Here is a 21462-nt window from a genome sequence, read left to right as displayed (position 1 = left end):
AAGTTTCAGTTGAAGACTCATTCAAATTTGCATCGGTCAAATTGTCTCCAATTGATTGTTGTTTTAAGGAACTAATCAAGTCCGTTGAATGTTCCGTTGCTGAAATCTTGTCAAGCTCGTAAGTTGTTGAAATATCACTGTTAGTGGTGTAATCAGTTGGTTTTCTTTCAAAGTTCGGGGCGAGATTCTCCATATCATTTTGGTCAGGAGAAAGCTGGGCATTTAAGAATGCAGTTTTATCAAGACCCTGAATACTGTCTTGCTCGGTGCTGTAGGTGACCTCAGTAGTAGGTAGTATTTCTTTCTCAGTTTTTAAGTTCTCAATAGTTGTAATCTCACTGTTCTGTAGGGTCTCTGGTACATTCGTTTTGTCGTCTAGATCGTTTGGCGGTAACGCAGAGGACACAACTAATTTCAAGAGGCTATCAATTATGAGCAATTCAGATTCTGTAGTAGCGTCTGAATAAGTTGAAGTCGTGTCCAGTGCCTCTTCGTTCTGAATTTTCTCGTCTGTTCTAAATGTTGTAGACCCAACATCTGCGCTGTCCTCTATTTTTCGAAGGTTGTTACCTGATATTTTTGGTTCATCAACTGGTCCATTGTGGTAAGGAGCTGCGAATCTGATTTTATATCAGCATTCGTATTCTTTATTTGTTCACTCATCTCACTTTTATCAGTTACAAACGTCTGTGTAGTTTGAGCCTTTGTTTGTGATTCCTCTTCAGAAGTATCGCTTTTAACTAATTCACCAACAATTTTCTCTGTAGAGGCAACTAACAGTTCGGTTGTACCGTCATTCAAGGGTTCTTGTGTCGGTTGTAGCATTTCTATTGTTGAAATAGTTTTCATTTCTTCACCAATTTTCTCGTCTTTTTTAAGCTCTGTGGCCTTCTCAGGGTAACTGGGATTTATGTTTGTGCTGGACTCATCGCTGACTAGTCTCGTGCTTTCCTCAGATTCCGTTGTCGTAAGAATTTTACCGCTATCTTCCACCAGTTTTTCTTGAGTTTTTTGGTCGTCTCCAACTGCTGCGGAGGTTACTGTCTCGAGCACATTGCTATGCGATGGTTCATCCTGGTCATTCAACACTGTAGTTAGTTCCTCATAGTCAGTGGTCGGCACGATGGAAGCCTCGGTATGCTCATTTTCTTTCCTTTCTTCATCATGATTAGCATTCACATTCTCAACGGTAGCTTTTTCCTCAATTTGTCCTATAGATAAATGTACTTTATATTTATCCAGGTCCGATGCTATGGTTGTGAACGAAGGTGTCTCCGTTTGAGATATCAATTCAACCTTAAATTTTTGATCTTCTGTTTGAACATCTGCTTGTTTCAGATCGCTGTTAATTGTTGTGAAGCTTACTTTCCCCTCGAGGCCAGCATCAGTCGTTGACGCAATGTACTCAGAACTAGTCTCTTTTTCTGCATTAATTTCCTTATGATCATAATTTGTTGCCTCATCATTGTTCACAGCTGCCGTCAAAGTTTTAAAGTCTTGGTTGATGCTCGCAGAATTTGGCTGAACAGTCGAGCCCACAGTTTGGAAAAGTATATCCTTTGGAGTGCCAGATGCAGTATTTGCTTCTTGATCTATCCTTTCTGTAGCGAGAGTTGCATCATCCAGTTCTGTCATAGCAAGTGATGTTGTATATGAGTCTTTCATATTTTCGTCAACATCTTCACTGGCAATTTCTGATGTTTTTTTATCGGTTTCCAAGGCTGATTTGAAGTCCCCTCCTCCGTCTAAGTGTTCGGTTACCTGTACTGTCTGCTCTGTTGTCAGTTCCGAGACCAGAGCCTTATAACTTTCTGTTGCTCCTGCAGATTCTGGTTCCGCTGTTATTTTTTCAAATTTAACTGGTGAACTTGTGGCTGCTATTGCAAGACTGCTGTCTTTTTCTGTCGAGACTGCATTTGTGGCTAAATCTGAATTGTCCCAAGACTCATTTCTTTCTGGCTGTGTACTGAGTTCATACGCCTCTGTTGCATCAAAATCATATGAGACACTTGTAACTTTTCCCCTATCCTCCAGTTCGACCTTCTCTGTTGTTTCGTAAGTTGACTTGTCGTCAAGCAGTCTATACTCTGTAGATAATTTTTCTAGGTAATTACTGCTTATTTTTTCTGTAGCAGCTATCCGTTCCTCTGTCGTTCCAGCTGATGAGTCTTCATTGTGCACCATAGTTAGTGCATTTATTTCTGTCGTTTCGTGGCGTTCCACCTCCTCGGCAGGATTGGTCAGTAGCCATGGTTGCATCTCTCGCTTTTTGGTTTTAGAATCATCATCTATGGTACCCTCAGTTTTATCAGAATGTCCCAGCTCTTTCACTCCTGCAAGAATAAAAATGCGTTTTTGCATTTCTTATTTGAATTCCAACAGAACAATTGAAGGGCTTGGAAGACAAGACTCACAGGTGAAGTTTTTGAAAAAATTGAGTTATTAATGATTTCAAGTAAGTCTAGTCTTAATGCATATTCTGTGCAAAATTTGCTCCCAAATTCTAATTTTTAAGCATCAAAAAGTCAGTTTGAACTTTCTCTCCGCCATGAGGATCTATGTAATTTTGCAACTCCGAACATGTATTTCTCGAAATAGCAAAAACTGTACTTTGGCGCCTTGTCCTTCAAGCCCCTCGATTGACGTTCTGGCTGATATTCATAAATTACACAGATTGCAATAAATTGCCTTTACATTGTAAAATTATTGATACTGCATCGGAACGTTGCGTATGTTGCCTATCCACTGATTGAAGGGGCTCTCCCTAACGAGATTCATCACATAAAATAAGTTGCAATTTTTCATTGCATTGCAAATTGCTTATTGTCATGACACGCATGGAAACTATCTAGTTATAATTGTTTAAAATGAGTAATTATTCGCTAAATTATGTTTGAAAAAAATGCAATTTTGTGGTCAAAAACAAAAAAAAAAACTGCAATTCCAGTGCATTAAATCGCGATTTCACTTCAATATTTTTATTGCATTGTGCTAATCGAGTAGCAGTATCATTAAAGGACAAAATGTCACCTTAAAATATCTTTTCAAATCTATTTAAGCACAAAAATCAATAGAGTTTACAAAAAGCATTCCCCCCCCCCCCCCCAAAAAAAAAAAAAATTCATTCGCCCTTGTAAGTAGGTATTTCTTCGTCCCAATTTTTGCAAATGACGCAAAAATACACGTACCTCTTGGTGGGCAGTTTTCATACTTTGGACAGCATTGGCCAGGGACGACCTTTGCTTGACAGTCACTCCTTTCGTAACAAGTTACTGACGTGCACATCACGTCACCTCCTTTACAGTAGCAGACCTCACACGGCTTGTCCAGCTGTGCCTCTATCTGCTCTCCATTGAAGTAATTCCTTCCATTGAACTCGCAGTCTAAAAAAAGAAAACGCCCAATTAAAATACTGGAGTGATTAATAAGGGTTTTCATATTTAAGTACATTTTTTTTTTTCCCATGTGATTTTGGAGAATTCCTTCCTCTTCTCTGTAAGGACTTTAAATCTAAATGAGAAAGAAAAAATGTATGCTATATTGCTTGGCGAAATGCAAAATTTCTATAATCTTTTGACGTGCATACAGGGCCGATTAGGGGATGGCCCCATGGGCCGCGGCCCATGGCGGCGGCGGCAAACTTTGCATTTTTACCGAAATGAAGGTATTAAAAAAATCGGATTCAGAAAAAAAATTACAAACAAGAAAATAAGGCGACAAAATATTTCATCTCCTGAGAGCATAGTAATTAATAATTTTGTCGTCTCTCGGTGATGCAAGAGACAGCACCTTCAATAAGTCGAGTTATAAGCGAAACCAAACTGCAATTTGGCCTGGAGTGGCGCGGCGCAGAGAGCAATGATGATGAGGACTTGAGATATAAATAGGAGAAGCCCTCGCCTCGGCGCGGCGGTCGGCATGTAACACATATTAGCGCCTACAAGACTGCATGCATACTTCACGCATTGCGTCAAATACAGTGTGGTCAGCAGCGGTCGACGTGAAACGCATAGCGCCTACAAGACTGCATGAATACTTCACGCATTGTGGTCAGCGTGGCGCGGCGGCGGAAGTTAAAATTATTAAACCACATTTATGTTTGTTCTTTCATAATTTTTTTGTTAATTTCTCATTAATAGAAGGCCTTGTCCTATCCGAGAGAGGTTTACGGAACTTGACTTTCACGCAAAGTTCCGTGAACTTTTGCTAGTAGCGTTGACAGGGCATTCGCAAAAAATGTGTCCAACACGAGTAAACGCGTCTAATGCACCCTTTCCCCTCCGGCACGTTCACTTGATGGTTTTTTTGATGTTACAAAGCGAATGAGAAGGGGGCGGCAAACTATACAGGCGGCCCGTGAGCAGCAAGTAGGTAAATCCGGCCCTGCGTACATATCGACGGTGAAACTACCAAACCACGTATCTCGTTTGCGGTGTTTAAAAATCTACTTTCGCATTTTATTTTTTTGAGGTAGACCAAATCAATATCATTCCTTGAAATTTTCACGGAATTTTCTCCGCACGAAGAGGAAAAATCACAGAAATTTTCAAGATTGGACGTTAAGTAGTTTTTCATTTAAAAAATAAAGTATGACAGGAAGTCTCCGACGTCGCAAACCGAGATACGTGGTTTGGTAGTTTCACCGTCGATATGCAGGTACTCAACGAGCTGTGAGGCTCATAAGTATTGTACATTCCTCCAAAAAAAGTGGGGAAAAAAGTAAGAAATGCGATGACTTTATTTGGAAGTAATCACATTTATACTTCTTGAAATCGTGTTCCATTTTGCCGTCATCATTTCGGCTGAATTTTTACTCTTCATTTTGAGAATACTGAAAATGTCATCGAATGTTCCATCAGTAACGGAAAAAAACAATGTCATCGCCGGTTTTTTTAACATTATTAATAGCATCGTTGCTTGTAAAGTTTTGCAGTTCCTACATAAACTTTTTGCTCAATTACCACCTTGCATGCCTACTTGACTGTCCAAAAGAAATGAGGATTCTTTGTTCACCAAAATTCAAAATCAAAAGCCCTTGCGTTGACTTGACTGTACAGGTAAATACGTCTATCAGTGGGCGTATTTCCATCCACTTAGTAGTTATTTTGTCTGTTCGCCCGAAGCTCCTAACTCCCGACGTTTTAAGCGATCTAGTTGAGCGTAAATTGTCGAACTCCGCCCTAAATGTTACAATTTTTTACGTGTGTTAGTATCTGTTCTCACCGCATTGAAACTGAGGGCAGCACTGGTTGGGAAGCTGAATGATCTTGCAACCCGTCTTCACGGGACAGTGGACCATCGTACACTGGATGTTGGGAGGTTTGCATACGCACTCCTCGCAAGGGCCTGCATTTTCCGTCACCATCTCGCCGCTCTTGTACGATTTGTTCCCCGCAATGCAGCCTAAAACAAGAAACCGTATTAAAAAGTAACAAAGTATCTAAAATTTGATTCATTTTGTTTATTAGTTGAAATTACTTGGTGTAGGTACTCAGCAAGAAGATATTCTCTGCTTTCAAATGAAACAGTTTTCGGAAAGGACATAGCAAGACGATTTAATATGCCTTAAAAACGCGCATTAGTTAGAAACTTTGTCTTGTGGTCTTACAGAGTGGTAACATTTTCACTTTTAAATTCAACTACTTCATTCTCTTGCATCAAATAAATACATAATAAAATATAATAACGCCAGTACAATTACTAGAAAATCGTGCATGTGTATTCCGGCTTGTAATTTTCTAGATTCCCTGCCGCATTTTATTTTTACCAAAGACGAATTAGTTTTTTTTTTTTTTTTTTTTTTTTTTGTCAAAATAGTGCAATTTATCATGATCGTTCGTCAAAAATATCGCTCTTAAACGTCGAAAGTTTCATTTGAAAGAATTAAAGAAACAAAAAACGATTCGTTAAAGTAACAAATTTCAAAGAACTCGACAAATCACTTCACATATCTTTTTTTTGCGATTTTGAGGACAGGCAACTTTGTAACACTTTTAAACGATCAATGTATATTTCGAAAAATTTTCAATGTTGCAATAAAAATCAGTAATAGCTTACTCCATTGGCATGATAGGCAACGCCGAAATTAAATGAAGAGGAAAGTCAAACAAGCAAAGCGCCCTAAATTGGTGTCATGCGACGAAAACTGAATTATAAGTTCATTGTAAGGTGTGAATGCAACTATTCGAGCGTAAGGGATGTCCGTGTTGCATACGCAAAAAGTTGAAGGCGTTTTGACTCTTCAGGCACTCGACGCTTCAACCGTGGAGTGGCACGCACGGCACGTGCGCACCAACGGACGGGCAGGATCAGAAAATAAAGGATATCTATCAGATACGAAAACTCGCACACAGGCGTGAGTAAAAAGTAAGTATATTTTATGCTTCAATTTTGATATCGCGATGTCTTCACCTTCCAGCCAAAGTATCGTAAGGGCCAATTGCGCGCCAATCTTCATTTGACTAATGTAGGTAAAACGGAAAAAGTTAATCACTGTTGCTATAAACACAACAGATTAGGATCTGATACTATGAAGAGAAAAATCAAGGAAGCGGCCATTTTGGTGTGTTACTTTTTATTGAGACCCAATGGCGCTTATGACACTCTGTTTTTCCTTTCTTTGGCAAATGGGTGTTACTATTATTATATTAACACGTTGAATTTAAAATTGAGGTCATGGTAATGTTGTTTGATTTAATCGAACACACTAGAAAATATTGGCTGTAATTTGACCTGTTATGATAATTCTGAGGATGCACAGTCCACCTCCCCCCCCCCCCCCCCCTCTAATTACGGTTTTCGATATTTTGAATGAATTTATCGTCGTTTTCAAATAAAAATTGGTCGCTGAAACGATCCATCAAGTGAACTAATAATGATAAGAACTTACTTTCATGGTTTGAGAGGGTGTTGTTTGTTCCCCCATTCGTTTCAAATCTTTTTGAAAGGCGAGCCGTTGGAACTGTAAAAAGGAAGCAAGAAAAATGTTTAATTTATCTCTTATTGTACTTAATTAAGTTTAAAAAATGATTATATATAAGTAAAAACGTCGTCCTTAAATACAGGCAAACACAGAATTTCAGGGATTTTTGAAAGCTCAAGTAGCCCAGATGCGTACCAAACTTTTAGTGCATTGGAAATAATTGAAATTTTTTCAAAAGCGTTGCACTGCGCCTCCAATGAAATAGTAATTTGGCCGTTTAAAAAAAATTGACAGGAAACAATTTAAATGGGCACCTATATGTTCATATTCTGAGAGTATAATTAGTAGATTTCCGTTTGTTACCAAAGACCGAGTTTGAACATCACTTTTCCGGATGTGATAGAATCTTAACTCACTGTTTTTATGATATCAAATTGATCCAATGTCCGTGTGAGTTCGGATTGTTGCCTTTGATTTTCTCGCTTTGAAATGACAGAAACTATCATTGATTTGATTTCTACAGAAATAAATCATAATTATTGGCACATCGCTAGGCGGTAATTGGAACGCTTAGGCTAAAACCTGGATGCAACTAATAAATGCTCTAAGATAGCGTGTTTTCGTGTTCCATACAGACAAAAGCGAATGCGTTTTAAGTTTCTTTTGTTCGTGGCAATGTCTGCAATGTCCCATTTGAAGGCACCAGAGAATTCCCATATGCCAGGCATAAAAATGTCACCCCGTGTTAGTGTGTGAAGAAAGGACTCGATTGAAACCTCCCTATTAACACATATATTACTGCGTGATTTAAGAGTAGCCATAGCGCCTTCAATTTAACCGCCTTGCAACACGCACATCCATAGAACAGTAATAGTTGCATCGCAAGGCGTTAGTGTGAGCATCGCGTTCGTTGGCTGAAAATGGAACGCCATGCGCAATTGTACTTCCTTTTTTCTGTCAGCAAGAATGTGTTATTTCCTTTTTTCATCTCAAGGTTTGTCAATTTTAATGGTGAATAACTCATTTTGTTAGGTGAAACAAAAACGCAAAGGAAACGGAAAAATGAATGAGGAAGGCCATCGCCGTTTTGGAACATCACATGCATTTTGGAATTCCTAAATTAAGATGATATACGTGAGGTTACAAACTATTAATTTTTTTCTTTTTTTCCACTTATTTTGTGTAAAAGAAAACTGAAAAGTCCGAAAATTATTAAAATCCTAATTATTGAATGTTCGCAACTTAATCTTTTGATGATGAAATCATGAACAATAAGTTGCCTCTTCCTTGTGAAAATTGTGCATTTTGGCATGTAATTCGTAGACAATTGCTCTTTCATCTTTTTATTTTGCAATTTGATTTCAGTCGCGTCGTAACAATTTTTTTAAACTGAGGTATAAGAAATACTGCACTCGTTATCTCTTAAATCCCATCAAAAAATTTGTATACAAAGTACAATAAAGTTCAAGGCCCAATCCTAATGATTTTAACCCTATTTTATCATTTGGCTGGAATTACACCAAACAAGTGGAAAGTATCGATAGCTGAACTCAAAATCCACGTATGTCGATTGCGGTGCTTCAAATTGGCCCATCTCTCTTTATTTTCTTCGAGGGGAACGCCAATTATATTCCTTGGACTTTTCATCAAATATGTTTTGGCTACCAAGAAAAAATCTCGGACGTCGTCAAGAAATCACACCCACGAATTTTCCAATGGAACATCAGTGCCTGGCGGGAAGTCAGCAACGTCGCGAAACAAGATACGCGGTTTCCAAGTTCAGTTATCGATTTTTAATCTCTATCGAAAACTGGCAACTTTAATGGACGGGGAGACGCATCAATGTCAGCGTCCAGGCATGAAACCATGACAGCAACTTTTTGCGTGCGTCCCGAACATCGGGAGGTGGGAGGGGGGAAGAGGGCTGTTTGTGAATGAGGCAATTTTTTACTATTACCTGCCAGCGATAGGACGGTCATGCAAGACATTACGCCGAGGCCGAGAGCGAGTACTGACCAGCCGCCAGAGAGACCGCGCTTCACACCCATCCTGTAACTGACCAATACACACAGTTTATCCATAACGGTTCCATATCAATCAACCAACATGCTACAGAGGCATAAAAGTGCATTTTATAAGCGCGTTACATCAATAACCCGAACCCATTTAATCAGAAAATTGATAAAATAGGTTCACAAAACCATAGAATAAAGAGACTAACGTCAACAGAAGCGAAAGCCACCGCCATTTTCATGTCAACGAGGCATAACGAAAGGAAGCTGTTTCAATAAGTACTATTTACGTTTGCGGTAGGTCGACGTTTTGGAGAGGTCGAATAATAACAGATAAATACGTTTTTAGGAATTAAAAGAGTTTTCTTTTAACTTATTTATCGTTAAATGGGAGAAGTACTGTGAATTCGCTTAAAATTAAATGTTTTTTTTCCACTTTTATTGTAGGTATTAATTTGTATCAATTAATTAATATAAATTTGTAGGTAACCCCGAAATTGGTCTCAATAAGTACTGACTCTGAGAAGAAAAATGTTAACATTGGTTCATAAGGAGCGTTCGCTTCTGACAAAACCTCGATACAGTAGCGATTATTCTACCATGTGGTTGCAATTGAGGCGTTGGGTGCAGAAAGGACATTTCTTGGCTGCCATATTTCAGAATCTCCACTGCCAATTTTATCTTAGAGAGTAAACTATCGGGGAAATTTTCGGGAATTTTTCATTTTCCACATTACAAAATCACAAAGAAAATCCAGTTAAAGTTTCAGAAAATTCCATGAATTTGCTTTCCGTCATAATGGTTGAAACGTTACCGGAATTTCTGAGACATCGCAACCAAGAAATGCCCTTTTTGCAACCAGCGCCTCAATTTATCACGACTTATGCTATTCGGGAGAGAAGATATCTCAAATCGATGCCCAAAGTGCAAAACCACGTACCATTGGTGCAGTGTCTCAAAATTTCTGCTCCCATTTTATTCATTTTGTTGTGGAAAAAAAGCCAACCATATAGCTTTTTACACAGAATATTCTGCTAGCACAGTAGAAAAATCAAAGTTATCAAGAAATTACGCTGACTACTTTTTTCGGGGAAAAAATTAAGTATGAGTCTGCAACTTTGCAAACGGAGGTATGTGGTTTCGCACTGTGGTCATCGAAAGTTCCCGGAATATCTCTCCTTATCACGGCTGAATATGGGCGATGAAAATCCGATAAAATCGCGCATTTCGTTTGCGATGTTTCAAAATCTCCGCTTTAATTTTACTTCCCAGGTAAAAATTGGCGATAGGAGCTGCGTTTCAAAATATCATAGGAGTTCTTACAGCCGACTGAAGAAGGCGATAGGAAATCATATAGCTGGCTGTAGAAAGTGGAAAAAATCATACGGCCGGGCTACACGAAGCGATAAAAAATTATACAGCCGGGCTATAGTTCATATCGCTGGGCTTTACTTTTTACCGCCTGGCTGTTGCTTTTTCGCCATTGGCTATAAAGTGCTATAAAAAATTGTGTCGAAATTCGTGTGCTATGTAAATCCTTAAGTTTGCACGGAATCACCTTAATATTTACAAAACGCACATTATATTTTCCTTTACTACATATTTTTTTTCATCAATTAAAATGAGAATAATCCATACAGAGTGTGCGAACACTTCAAAGTCATAAGTTGAAAAACGCTGACTCCACGAGATTAAGTATGAGAGCCTAACACAAAGCGGAGCGGCGGCGCACTGGCGCCTACAAACCTAACAGGGATACTTCACGCATTGCGCAATGCATGAAGTATCCCTGTTAGGTTCGTAGGCGCCAATGCGCGTTTCGCGCCGGCTGTCCGCCCGCCGCGGCGTACCACGGCGCTTGAAGCAACTATCTCACACCAGAGGTATTGCACAGTATCATACGAAATTGAAGGCGCTCCAACATTTTAGGAATGGCAGGCATCCTTCAAAAGTACAGAGCTTTCCCCGCAAAATAAATAAAGATACTACGGCCCAAAAAGAGAGCGGTAGTCCGAAAACTCACTAAATCCTAGCATCCGTAATTAGTAACGTTTAGCATACACTTTATCGCCAGGCTGTTGCTTAATCGCCATCGGCTATAAAAGGATATAAGAAATTGTGTTGCCGGCTATGGAAGCTATTGGAAATCTTACAGCCGGCTGTAGGTCTATGGTATTTTGGAACACAGATTCTACTGCAAATTTTTACCAGGGTTTATTAAAAGAGAAAGAACCAACACCATTGCTTGAAGGTTTCACAGAACATTTCTCCGAAAGAGAAGAATCAGGGAAGCTTTCAATGAATTATGAGCATTTCTCCAACTAGAGAATAAATTATTACCGAAAAACTAGAGCGCCGAGAACCGAGATAAGCGTTTTTGCAGTTTCAGAAATAACTTATGCTTCATTCATTTCCCTATACATAAACACACAGGTGATTTTTTAGAGTAGCCAGAAATGGTTTCTAGTTGCAGAATATGGTCCAATATATCGTCGCTCCTCTGACGTAAGGGCGTATCTCATTTTCCATGTGAGCCCTGTTCCACATATAAATCAATGCTCTCCGGGGCTCATCCAGAAATCCAGATACGCCCTCACGTCAGATATCTATCCTTTTCGCTCACATATCGATATGGCCGAAGTGCGAAAAACCGTAAAACCGAAACTAATAAACATTGAGGTCAGCTTTAAAAGTTATTAAGGCACAGTTGAGTTTTTAATTTTTGACCCCTATTTCTATCCTCTTCAAAATACGAAATCACGCATCTTCGTTTGTGACGTTGCAGACTTCCCGTCATCCTTTATTTTACCCCCAGAAAACTCGGCAATGTAATTTCCTGAGGCCATCCTTAATTTTTCAGTTAGGTATACCAGCAGAATATTCCGCATAAATTTCAAGCTCTAAAGTCGTCTTATGTCTCCTCTAAAATATAAAACACAAGCGAAAATTTTGAAAAACCCTAATGGAGATACGTGGTTTCGCACTGAAAGAAAAAATCTCGGTGTATTTACTAAGAAAAGGGTAAAATTACCAAGAATTCAGGGTTCTATTTGATCCCAGTTTTTCCAGGTAAAAAATTACCATTTATGGAATTGGTCATTTTACCGAAAAATCTCGGTAAAATTGTTGAACTTTCTCGGTAATTTTACTGGACCTTGGTAAAAATGCCAATATTTTTTATCGACTGTGGTAAAATTACCGGGAATGGATTACCAATAAAGGTGGTATTCTTACCTGAAGAAAACAGTAAAAATACCGGTTTTTAGGTAAGCTTACTAGTCTGTCTTGGTAAAATTACCAATAATTGGTAAAAAAAAGTGAGATGGTAAAGGTACCAACGGACCTTCGTAAAAACGCCGAGAATTTATTTTTCAGTGCGCAGTTTAATCCTCGACATGTCCATCCCATTTTGAAACATTTCTATCTCTTTCGCATCTCATCCTCCTTCCCCCTTCCCTCTCTTTCTCTCTGTTGAGGTGCATAAAAACAAGGGACTCTACGGTTTGACGGTTAACGCTTGTCAAGAGCAAGTTCGGCGAACCCGCAGCACTGGTCAAACACCTCGGTAACAGCCGTGGATAAAGAGTTTGTTACGGTACCGCGCATTGCGCCGCTTACTCCCGGTTTGCTTCTATTTTGCCGGGTTTTTCGGCCCCTTTAATCCACCGCGCTCAACTTTTATCGCACCGGGATTCTGCTCTCTTCAATGCCTCCGCTCAAATTGAGCTGTCAAACTCGGCTCGGTGTCGAACGCCGGCGAAATGGACCACCGAACAGAACGGAGTCAAAATTACTACCACGCAAAAAGGTCCCCTCCTTTCGTAAGTTTAGTCTCGATCACGATGAAGAATGCGCGCTCCACCAGTGGCGTGGCGTGAATTGCGATGTATCGATTTTTGCCGTTTAAACCTATGGTAAAGAATCTATTATTAAGGTGTTCGCTGCGAACACTCTGTTTATCGATTCTTTTCCATAGGTGTAAAAGGCGTAACAATCGATATATCGCAATTCACGCCGCGCCACTGGCGCTCACATCCGGAAATCCTCATCACGTCATTATATTAGTCAATACTGCTTTAAAGCGTGTGGATACCATGAATTTTTATACTTTTTATACACTAAATCACTGATATAACTCCTGCGGGTTGATCATTGAAATTGATAGACAAAATAATAGACAAGAATGAAATGGGACGATCGTGCATTATGGTGATTGTTCGCAATGGACAATTAGGAGGTAGGTCATTACCTACGTATTAAACCTCATATTATTATTTGACGTTAGTTCAATAGAACTATTGAATTAACGGCAACCCGGAGAGGTCAACATTTTGCTCCCTCTTGGTCTATAAGAACCATCTGTTTCAGTCCATCGGGTGCTACATTTTCCCTTCGCCATAGCTTATTGTCTATCACATTAAAAAATCAGACCGGTGTAGTGCTGAGCACTTCTCTAATACCTAGGTATGTATTAAAGAAGTGCTTAGTTTTTCAACGGTCAACTAGTCGATTTAAAGTAAAAATTTTAAATATGCATAGTGTCCATAAAGCTTTAAAAATGGAAAGACTGGAATAATCGACTGATACAAATTCTGCTTGATGAAAGAACAATTGAATTGCAACATTCCGAAATATCAAATTATTCCAATGTTTCATAAAATGTGGCCGTCTAAAATGCATCAACACTTTTGGAAAACATCCTCCTTAGTTCCATGCATGCTCGAATATTCCTTTCACATTTCAACTAAATATTAAAAGTTCCATTCACTCGTTCCACTTCCATAAGTTTTGCGGCTGTTGGCAAGAATTAATATATGAGTTTATATTAGTCTCAAATGTTTAAAGGTTGGAAATAGCAACTGCTGAAAAAACCGCGTAGGCACACCGGCCAGATGGTGATTCTCTGTAGTAATTCATATTAGGCGCAAAAAAATCACCGACAAGTTTTTGAGTATAAAGCGAGAAATTCTCTCTGAAAGTGTCCAAGAATAAAATTTGAAGCGAACTTTGGAAAATAAGTGGACGGTATGGGGTGTCTCATTTTGTATTCAACTTTTCTGTATCAGATGTAACAGGCCAGGTGAGCGTTTTTTGCTCCTAATTCATAATGCCGTAGGTCATCGCATTGTCTAAAAGAAACCAGTTTATGGATGTGTTTTGTCCAAAGCATCTCTCATGACAAAGTCTCGCCCATCCTTTCTGCCAGGGCTCTTGAAGTTCCCGTGCGAGGGCATACTTTTATATCAGTCTTCCAAAAATCTTTTCACGATTTTGAGCTCCCATGTTCTTCTTTCTCGCATTTACTAACAATCTAATGCATCCATGTTTCGATTTGTGGATTGACCTCGAAGAAGACAGTCGAATTTCTTCACATGTGCATCTTAAATAAAAATACCTCTTTATTTCCCTAAAAATTTATAGGTAATTGATTTTGAAAATGTATGGGTAATGTTGGAGTCTGATTTCTCATACGAGAGAAAAATAAAAGAAATTCCATCGGAAAAGTGGGCAAAATACTTTCAAGACAATTTCAAGTGAATTTAGGCAATAAAGTGAAACTAAAGACTAAAAGGACCGTCATCTATGCTTTTTAAATCCACAGAGCTACTAAAAAAAATCCCCGTAATAGTTTTTGTAACTTTACCAGAAACTTCCAGTGAATGTCCTTTCGACGGGTGTTCAAAAATTTTCGAGGGAACAAATTATTCGTCGTCGATAGCCGCACACACCGTTGCGAAGAGAGAGAAGGAAATTATCCTCTGACTAAGATCTCAGCTGCAGCAACTAAGCTCAATTGATTCCAAAACACGATTTTCCCTTTCTATTCACAGATTTAACCGCAAAAAAGCTTCCAGAATTTTTATTTTATAATTTTTATTTTAGGTCGTTTTTTTCTGGAACTTTACTTGGACGCTAGTTTCGTCACCGAACTAAAGAAAAATCACTTATTGGACGAAAAATAGGTATCAGTATTCGTTAGTTCCTGTCCAGTCCGATCAAATTCACTTTTTTTCGTATCACTGCACTTTAGGAGTCCACGAAGGGAGTACACTTGATTTCGAGGGCGCGAAAATTTGAAAGTTCGAAAGCTCGGTGCGTTCAAAGCTCCGAGAACGGCGGGAGAGTCCGGGAGCGGTCCATGATGCAACAGGTGGATCTTCTCTCCGGCTCGGAGGCTGCGGCTCAACTCAAAACAGAAGATGCTCGCATCGAGACGGGAGGAAGGAAGGAAAAGGAAGGTACCGGCGCACGGCCGGTCAGATCGCCTCATCGGAAAAAGGACATCCACGTTGCCGCTTCTCCATTTTTTTGGAATTTTTCTGGGTGGATAATAAATTTTACCGACTTCGAATTTTACAAAAGTAATGCCTGGTTCAATCACCTCTTTTTGTTGGGATTTATCCTAAGTTGTAGAGATCGACATGAGTTGCGAAAGTATCGTCAAATTATTTTAATTTTGGGGCAAGGTGTGCGGATTGCCTATTCGCCTTATTGAAGGGGCAACATCATAGAGATGCGTTGCAATGGGAGCTGTTGCATGTGTGAGGAATTTGCGATTTGACAATTGATTCTTATGTAAAAGGTCGCAAGAAACACGATGGTGCCACTGGTTTACTCTGAAATCAACTTCCAAGCTCAAAAAAAGCTCCATGTAAAGAAAGGGAGCGAATACATTAGCAGTGATGCCGTGTTTTCAGTTTTGGAGTCCCCAAATAAAGTGGCAGCCCTGTCAATGTATTTGCTCCCTATCTTTGCATGGAGAGTTTGTCTTGATGTAGAGGTGGACTCTCAGGATAGCGTGGGATACCCCCTCCATTTTGGCCTCAACTTGAGAGCTTTTTTTGAGCTTTGGAGTTGATTTCAGAGAAAACCAGTGGCACCATCGTGTTTCTCGCGAACTTTTACATTAGAATCAATAATCAAATCGCAAATTCCCCACACATGCAACATCTCCATTGTATCGCTAAAAATTGGAAAAAAGGAACAATAATTTGCAATTTCTGCTTGTGACGCATATTGATTTACGGGCCTATTTTCTTAATTTAAGAAACCGGCTAAACCTTGAGATATCATTGTCAGAAATTTTGGAAATTTTTTATATTTTGTCCGAAAATTAAAATTTTATTGCAACATTATGGGCATATGTTGGAACATTATTGTTCTGTAAAATGTCACTTAGGTCCTACGGTTAAAATTTGGCAACTGTTTTGGATACTTGTTAAATTTTAAACGGAAGTTAAGACTCATAGTTCCAAAATGTCCCACGAGCGGGCTGATCCTTAAAATTGATAGACAAAGTGATATAGAAAGAAGACGAAGAGAAAATGGAGGAATTGGTGGGTGCGAGGAGGAAGCGGGTGGTTACGGTCGACAAAGATCCTCATCAATAGAGTAACATCATCGTCCATTGGATCAATCGGTTTTTTGGATAGATAACTATTCGCGCTCCTCGGTATGTTTATTGCCTATGCGGAAACATTGAAGGGGACTTTCAAATGGACAACTTATTATCAATAGGTTGCTACCCTCGTAAAGTCGATACTTGTCGTTACTGTCAATTGTTCTTTCCTCTTTTTTTTTTACTTTTTCTCAGTTTAGCGTCCTTGCAATGATGGCGTCTAATGCAGCATGCTTCTCAAACGCCACTCTTAATCTGACCCTGTCTGTATACATATACAAGAGTAGCTGTCACAGCACTCTTCACCCCCTGTCTGCATACAAGCTCTAAATTCCCCCAAATAACTTTAAAAGTTTCGCCTTGACAAGAGGTTACATCTAAGCAGAGGTGGCAGAATCGCACGCAAGGAATCGCATGGCCAAATTGGCCAATCAATGGACCACCGGAGTGCTATGATTGGATCCGCTGTTTACGAGAGATACAGCCAGTGAGTAGATTTTTCATCCGCAAAATTGCTCGTAACTCATGTTGAGTACATCAGAAATGTCTCACACACTTTCCTCAATGTGAACATACTATAGAGGCGGTAAAAAAGCATCAAACTTGCGAACAAATGTTGCAAAATTCCTGGTTTCACTTCAAATTTGTGGCAAAAAAAGGATCCATTCGCTCGGAAGCCCATGATCCAGCTGTTTATTCCCTGAAAATCTCATTTGTTAAATCTAAATTGAAGCTAAAACTGCAGGACCGGATTTAGAGGATGGCCACATGGGCCGCGGCCCATGGCTGCAAATTTAGGGGGCGGCAAACTTTGCATTTTTTCCTAAATGTAGGCATAAACAAAAATTGGATTCAGAAAAAAAATTATAAACGAGAAAATAAGGCGACAAAATATTTCATTTCCTTAGAGTAGGCATAGTAATTTATAATTTTGTCGTATTTCGGTGATACAAGAGACAGTACCTTCAATAAATCGAGTTAAGAGAGAAACCAAACACGCAGTTTGGCCTGGAGTGACGCGGCGCAGAGAGCAATGATGATGAGGACTTGAGATGAATAGGAGAAGCTTTCGCCTCGGCGCCGCGGCATTCGGCATGTAACACATATTAGCGCCTACAAGACTGCATGAATACTTCACGCATTGCGTCAAATACAGTGTGGCCAGCAGCGGTCGACGTGAAATGCATAGCGCCTACAAGACTGGATGAATACTTCACGCATTGCGCCAAACACAGTGCGGTCAGCGCGGCGCGGCCGGCGGAAGTTAAAATTATTTTGAACAACGTGTATGTTTGTTCTTTCATATTTTTTTTTTTTTTTTTTTTAATTTCTCTTAAGTGGAAGGCCTTGTCCTCCTAGAGAGAGGTTTACGGAACTTGACTTTCGCGCAAAGTTTCGTGAACTTGCTAGTAGTGTTGACAGGGCTTTCGCAAAAAATGTGTCCAACACGAGTAAACGCGGCTAATGCACCCTTTCCCCTCCGGGACGTTCACTTGATGGTTTTTTATTGATGTTACAAAACGAATGAGGGGGCGGCAAAATACAGGCGGCCCATGAGCGGCAAGTAGGTAAATCCGGCCCTGGCTAAAAGTATCAAATCGCAAAATATTGCATTTAATCATGAGCTGAAATATGCTTCTAAGTGTAATAAATTCGGTAGAAAAACAGTCATTGTCACTAGGGATCCCTCTCTTTGATGAGAGGTGAAGAAGAGGAAATGAAGGTGCTTACCTAATTGGTCCATTTCTTTTGTGGTCAAATGAAAGTGTGGTACGCCGGCCATGGGGGTTCTCAAATGTGATACACACAATATCCGCACAATATCTGCATACCGCACGCCGGACCAAGGAAGAACGGGAAACTCAAGGAAAGGCTCACTTGAACCAAAGGTTATAGTTCATGAACCAAGCACCGTTGAACACAGCAGAATCGATTCCGTTCCAATTCGGCAAAACCAGCTAAATTCGATCAATTATTTAGTCGCCGTCCATTCAAATGATATTGTTCGCACAAAATGGTGACGTGAGGTTGACAAAATGTAAACACAACGCAAGTTGAAGGATTGAAATCAATACGTCACAAGAAGAAATGCACATCGAACCATCGTTTATCACGGATTTTGGGATATGACACCACATGTCTATCACATTCTTGAGTTAACGAAATATTTTGAGACGGGGCTTATTTACATCATGGATTGACAATTGATTGTTGTCTCCTATTGTCGCATCGTGTACACATTATTGAATTAAATGGGCATTTAAAATCTGATACTTCAAATTATTTTGAGATTCTCTTTTAGTACCTAAGAAAATAACGTGAACATATAACTTTCTAACTCAATTACTAAGTGAAAAATGAGATTGCAGCGACGATTTTGAAACTATGCGATCTAGATAAGGATTTTGCCTCTTTCATCAGACATTTTAGAGGCATGTGATTGTAACCATTACGGAATAATTACCTATTAGACCCGCAAAACTTTAGAAAAAAAAAAAACATTTTACACTTCACACATTTTTTTTTACTTTAATATCGCAACAAATCCTTCAATTTGACATTTTTTTCACATTTGTCTCAAAATCTACAATAGTTTTACAAATATTTAGAACGAAGAAGAAACCGGGTCATTAATTTGCGAGACTCACACGTTTTACTGGTACAAAGATGCCGATTAGGAACTACAATTTGTGGTTCAATTGTGAAAAACACTTATCAATGTAGGGAAACTTAGGATTCATACGTTGTTTTTAATATGAGCCAGAAATTGAAGTTCCTTATTATAAAATGTAGTCAGAGTAACATTCTCAAGAATGTTCAGTTTGTCCCTTCGATCCCGCACGTTTATTTTAAATCGAATCTCACAAAAAATGTTCAAATATTACGATTTTTTCGCAATTCGTTCGAATTTTTTTTTTTTAACTTAGAAAAGGATTCACTGCCACCAGGAACAAAACTGAACCCGGGTCATTAATTTGCGAGTCTCACATGTATCATTGGTACAAGAGACCATTTTAGGAGAAATACCATTCTTGCGAATATTTAACAAGTCCCTTCCACCCCGCACTTTTGTTTTTCGAATCTCACAAAAAATGTTCAAATTTCACGATTTTTTCGCGATTCTTCCAGACTTTTTTAAACTTATAAATAGAGTCACTGCTACCAGGGAAAAGACGGAAGCCGGGTCACTAATTTGCAAGTTTCACTTGACCGGACACTCGAAAGGGACTCCGCGGGTGAGCACTAGGTCGTGAGCTCCTGTTGTAGGGCTGCTCGCGCGGGACGGTGTAGGGTGCAGGGTCTGCCCGGCCGTCCCTGAATGGGCGAGCAGTGAGCAGCGATCGCTGGGCTATCGATTGGGATCCCTGTGCAACCCGGTGACTGCCACTGGCTCGGCTCCACGAGTCCACGAAAAATGCTCCGCGGGCGGATGGACATTCCGCGTCAACATCCGTTTTTTCTCGAATTAAATCTCACGGTTTATTCCGCCGACCTGATTACGATCCCCCCGGGGGCACGACTAGTTGCATCATAGACCCCACTCACTCGAAAGCACGAGTCGCCACTAGAGAGACAAAATATGAGGGGGTCACTGCCGAAGGGGCTTAACTCCGTTGCGACGTTGCGAAATTTTGTTTAGAGAATCAAGGAAAAAATAAGTTACCATTTTCTGGTTCATAAACGGCACAACCTAAGAGTATGGTGACTTTCATCTTATTGTGAAAGTATAACAAAAGTATTCCTTATTGTGACAATAATTTTGGTGGAAGTAACCATACTGTCTGGTTGTGCCGTTTTTTGACCAGAGTATAGTAAATGCTATCAAACTTTTTTCCCGTGATGAGCTGGGGGACTTGGAAGACAAGGCGCATGAGTGCAGTTTTGAAAAATTGAGATATCAATGATTTCAAGTAAAACTAGTCTTAATGCACATTCTGTGATAAACTCGTTCCCAAATTCCAATTTTTAATAATCAAAAAGTCAGTTTGAACTTTCTTTCCTTCATAAGGATCCATCATCATGTAATTTCGAAACTTCAAACTCGTAGGACGTAGGTATTTCCCGAAGTAGCAAAAATTGTACCTACTTATGCGCCATGTCCTCCAGGCCCCTCAGCTCAACTCAGCTGGGCCGCACAGCTCACAGGTGTTTCGCGGAAACACTCGTTACCGCGGAAATTGCTTTTTTCCTAAGGAACTTTTCAGCGTTGGTCAGGAATCACGTTTTTCCATAGCGATCTTTCTAAACTTCCGTTCCTATTTTTTACTTATTTTTTCAAGGAGCAATTACCTGCTAACTTTAAAGCATAAAATTTATACAAACTTTTCTGATAACAATGAAGCAAAACCAAGGAAATTTTGAGGAAATTAAGTTGGCTAGCTTTTCGAAGAGGAAATAACGTTTGATAAGAAGTCTGCATCGTCGCAAACGAAGCTACATGGTTCTGCACTTTGGCCATTGATATTTGGCTCTCTCTATAGAGAAAAATTCTCAATGTTCATATACGGTCTTGAGAGGAAAACCTTGGGCCAAAAACTCAAAATTGATTCAGTTACACCAGAGCGCTGAGGACCCTGTTGAAAATAACGATTCAGAACAAGTAGGACATACTTATGGTATCAGTTGAATCTCTACCATTGCGGATGAAAATCCTGGTTTCGTCAACAGAATCTCTCCACTCGTTTTTGAATAACTCGTGTGGATTTATATGAGTATTGGATGCCATTCCAGAGAAAAACAGTTAATGCTGAAAAACTCAAAATTAAGACACTGGCAATATTTTTTTAGAGTACCTATCGCACCGAGTAGAAATAAGAGCAAAATGACAAATCAAACTGGCGCCCTTTGCTTGATTAAAATTTGCAATCCTGTACTTAGGGTTTTTTTTTAAGTTGAGTAATTATAAAGCTAGCCATAATCATTTCTCAAAGATTGATGGAGCAAAATTTTCTCGTTTTCATCTCCTACGTTGGGGGGGGGGGGGAGGTGTTGATCGCCTCCAGTCCGATTCTTTCCGTTAAAAAAAAAAACTGGTGATCAGAGGTCTGGAGAATATCGAAATATCCGAGGAAAAGACGTAGATAGGAAGAATAGCGACTCACTATAAAAAAAAGCAAAAGCTAAATAAA

At 39.5% G+C, this 21462-nt stretch overlaps 1 protein-coding gene across 2 annotated transcripts; it reads right to left on the bottom strand.

The window, feature by feature from the left end:
- Nucleotides 1–542: 542 nt before the first annotated feature.
- LOC109032350 (uncharacterized) lies at nucleotides 543–19803 on the bottom strand. Of its 2 annotated transcripts, none has more exons than XM_019044430.2 (6): nucleotides 18065–19803; nucleotides 8880–8977; nucleotides 6890–6961; nucleotides 5224–5403; nucleotides 3189–3383; nucleotides 543–2333 (listed from the first exon to the last, which is right to left on the bottom strand). In XM_019044430.2, exons 2-6 carry the CDS (start codon nucleotides 8968–8970, stop codon nucleotides 550–552), a joined length of 2322 nt encoding a protein of 773 aa, XP_018899975.2. In that variant the 5' UTR covers nucleotides 8971–8977; nucleotides 18065–19803; the 3' UTR covers nucleotides 543–549. The 2 variants fall into 2 exon arrangements, with proteins under 2 accessions (XP_018899975.2, XP_072156919.1); XM_072300818.1 differs by lacking the exon at nucleotides 18065–19803 and adding an exon at nucleotides 14579–15118.
- Between the last annotated feature and the right edge of the window lie 1659 nt (nucleotides 19804–21462).

The sequence above is a fragment of the Bemisia tabaci genome, chromosome 5 (genome assembly GCF_918797505.1).
Source record: "Bemisia tabaci chromosome 5, PGI_BMITA_v3".
In the NCBI taxonomy this organism is placed as follows: domain Eukaryota; kingdom Metazoa; phylum Arthropoda; class Insecta; order Hemiptera; family Aleyrodidae; genus Bemisia; species Bemisia tabaci.
The sequence above is the reverse complement of the archived record's forward strand: the minus strand, read 5'-3'. Positions and strand labels throughout refer to the sequence as shown.

Excerpts from the sequence above, each read along its gene's own strand:
- LOC109032350 (XM_019044430.2), bottom strand. The coding sequence starts at position 8,970 with ATGGGTGTGAAGCGCGGTCTCTCTGGCGGCTGGTCAGTACTCGCTCTC. Across the intron at positions 6,962-8,879 it reads GACCGTCCTATCGCTGGCAG|TTCCAACGGCTCGCCTTTCA; the intron begins GTAATAGTAAAA and ends TCCTTTTTACAG. Across the intron at positions 3,384-5,223 it reads CTGCCCTCAGTTTCAATGCG|ACTGCGAGTTCAATGGAAGG; the intron begins GTGAGAACAGAT and ends TTCTTTTTTTAG.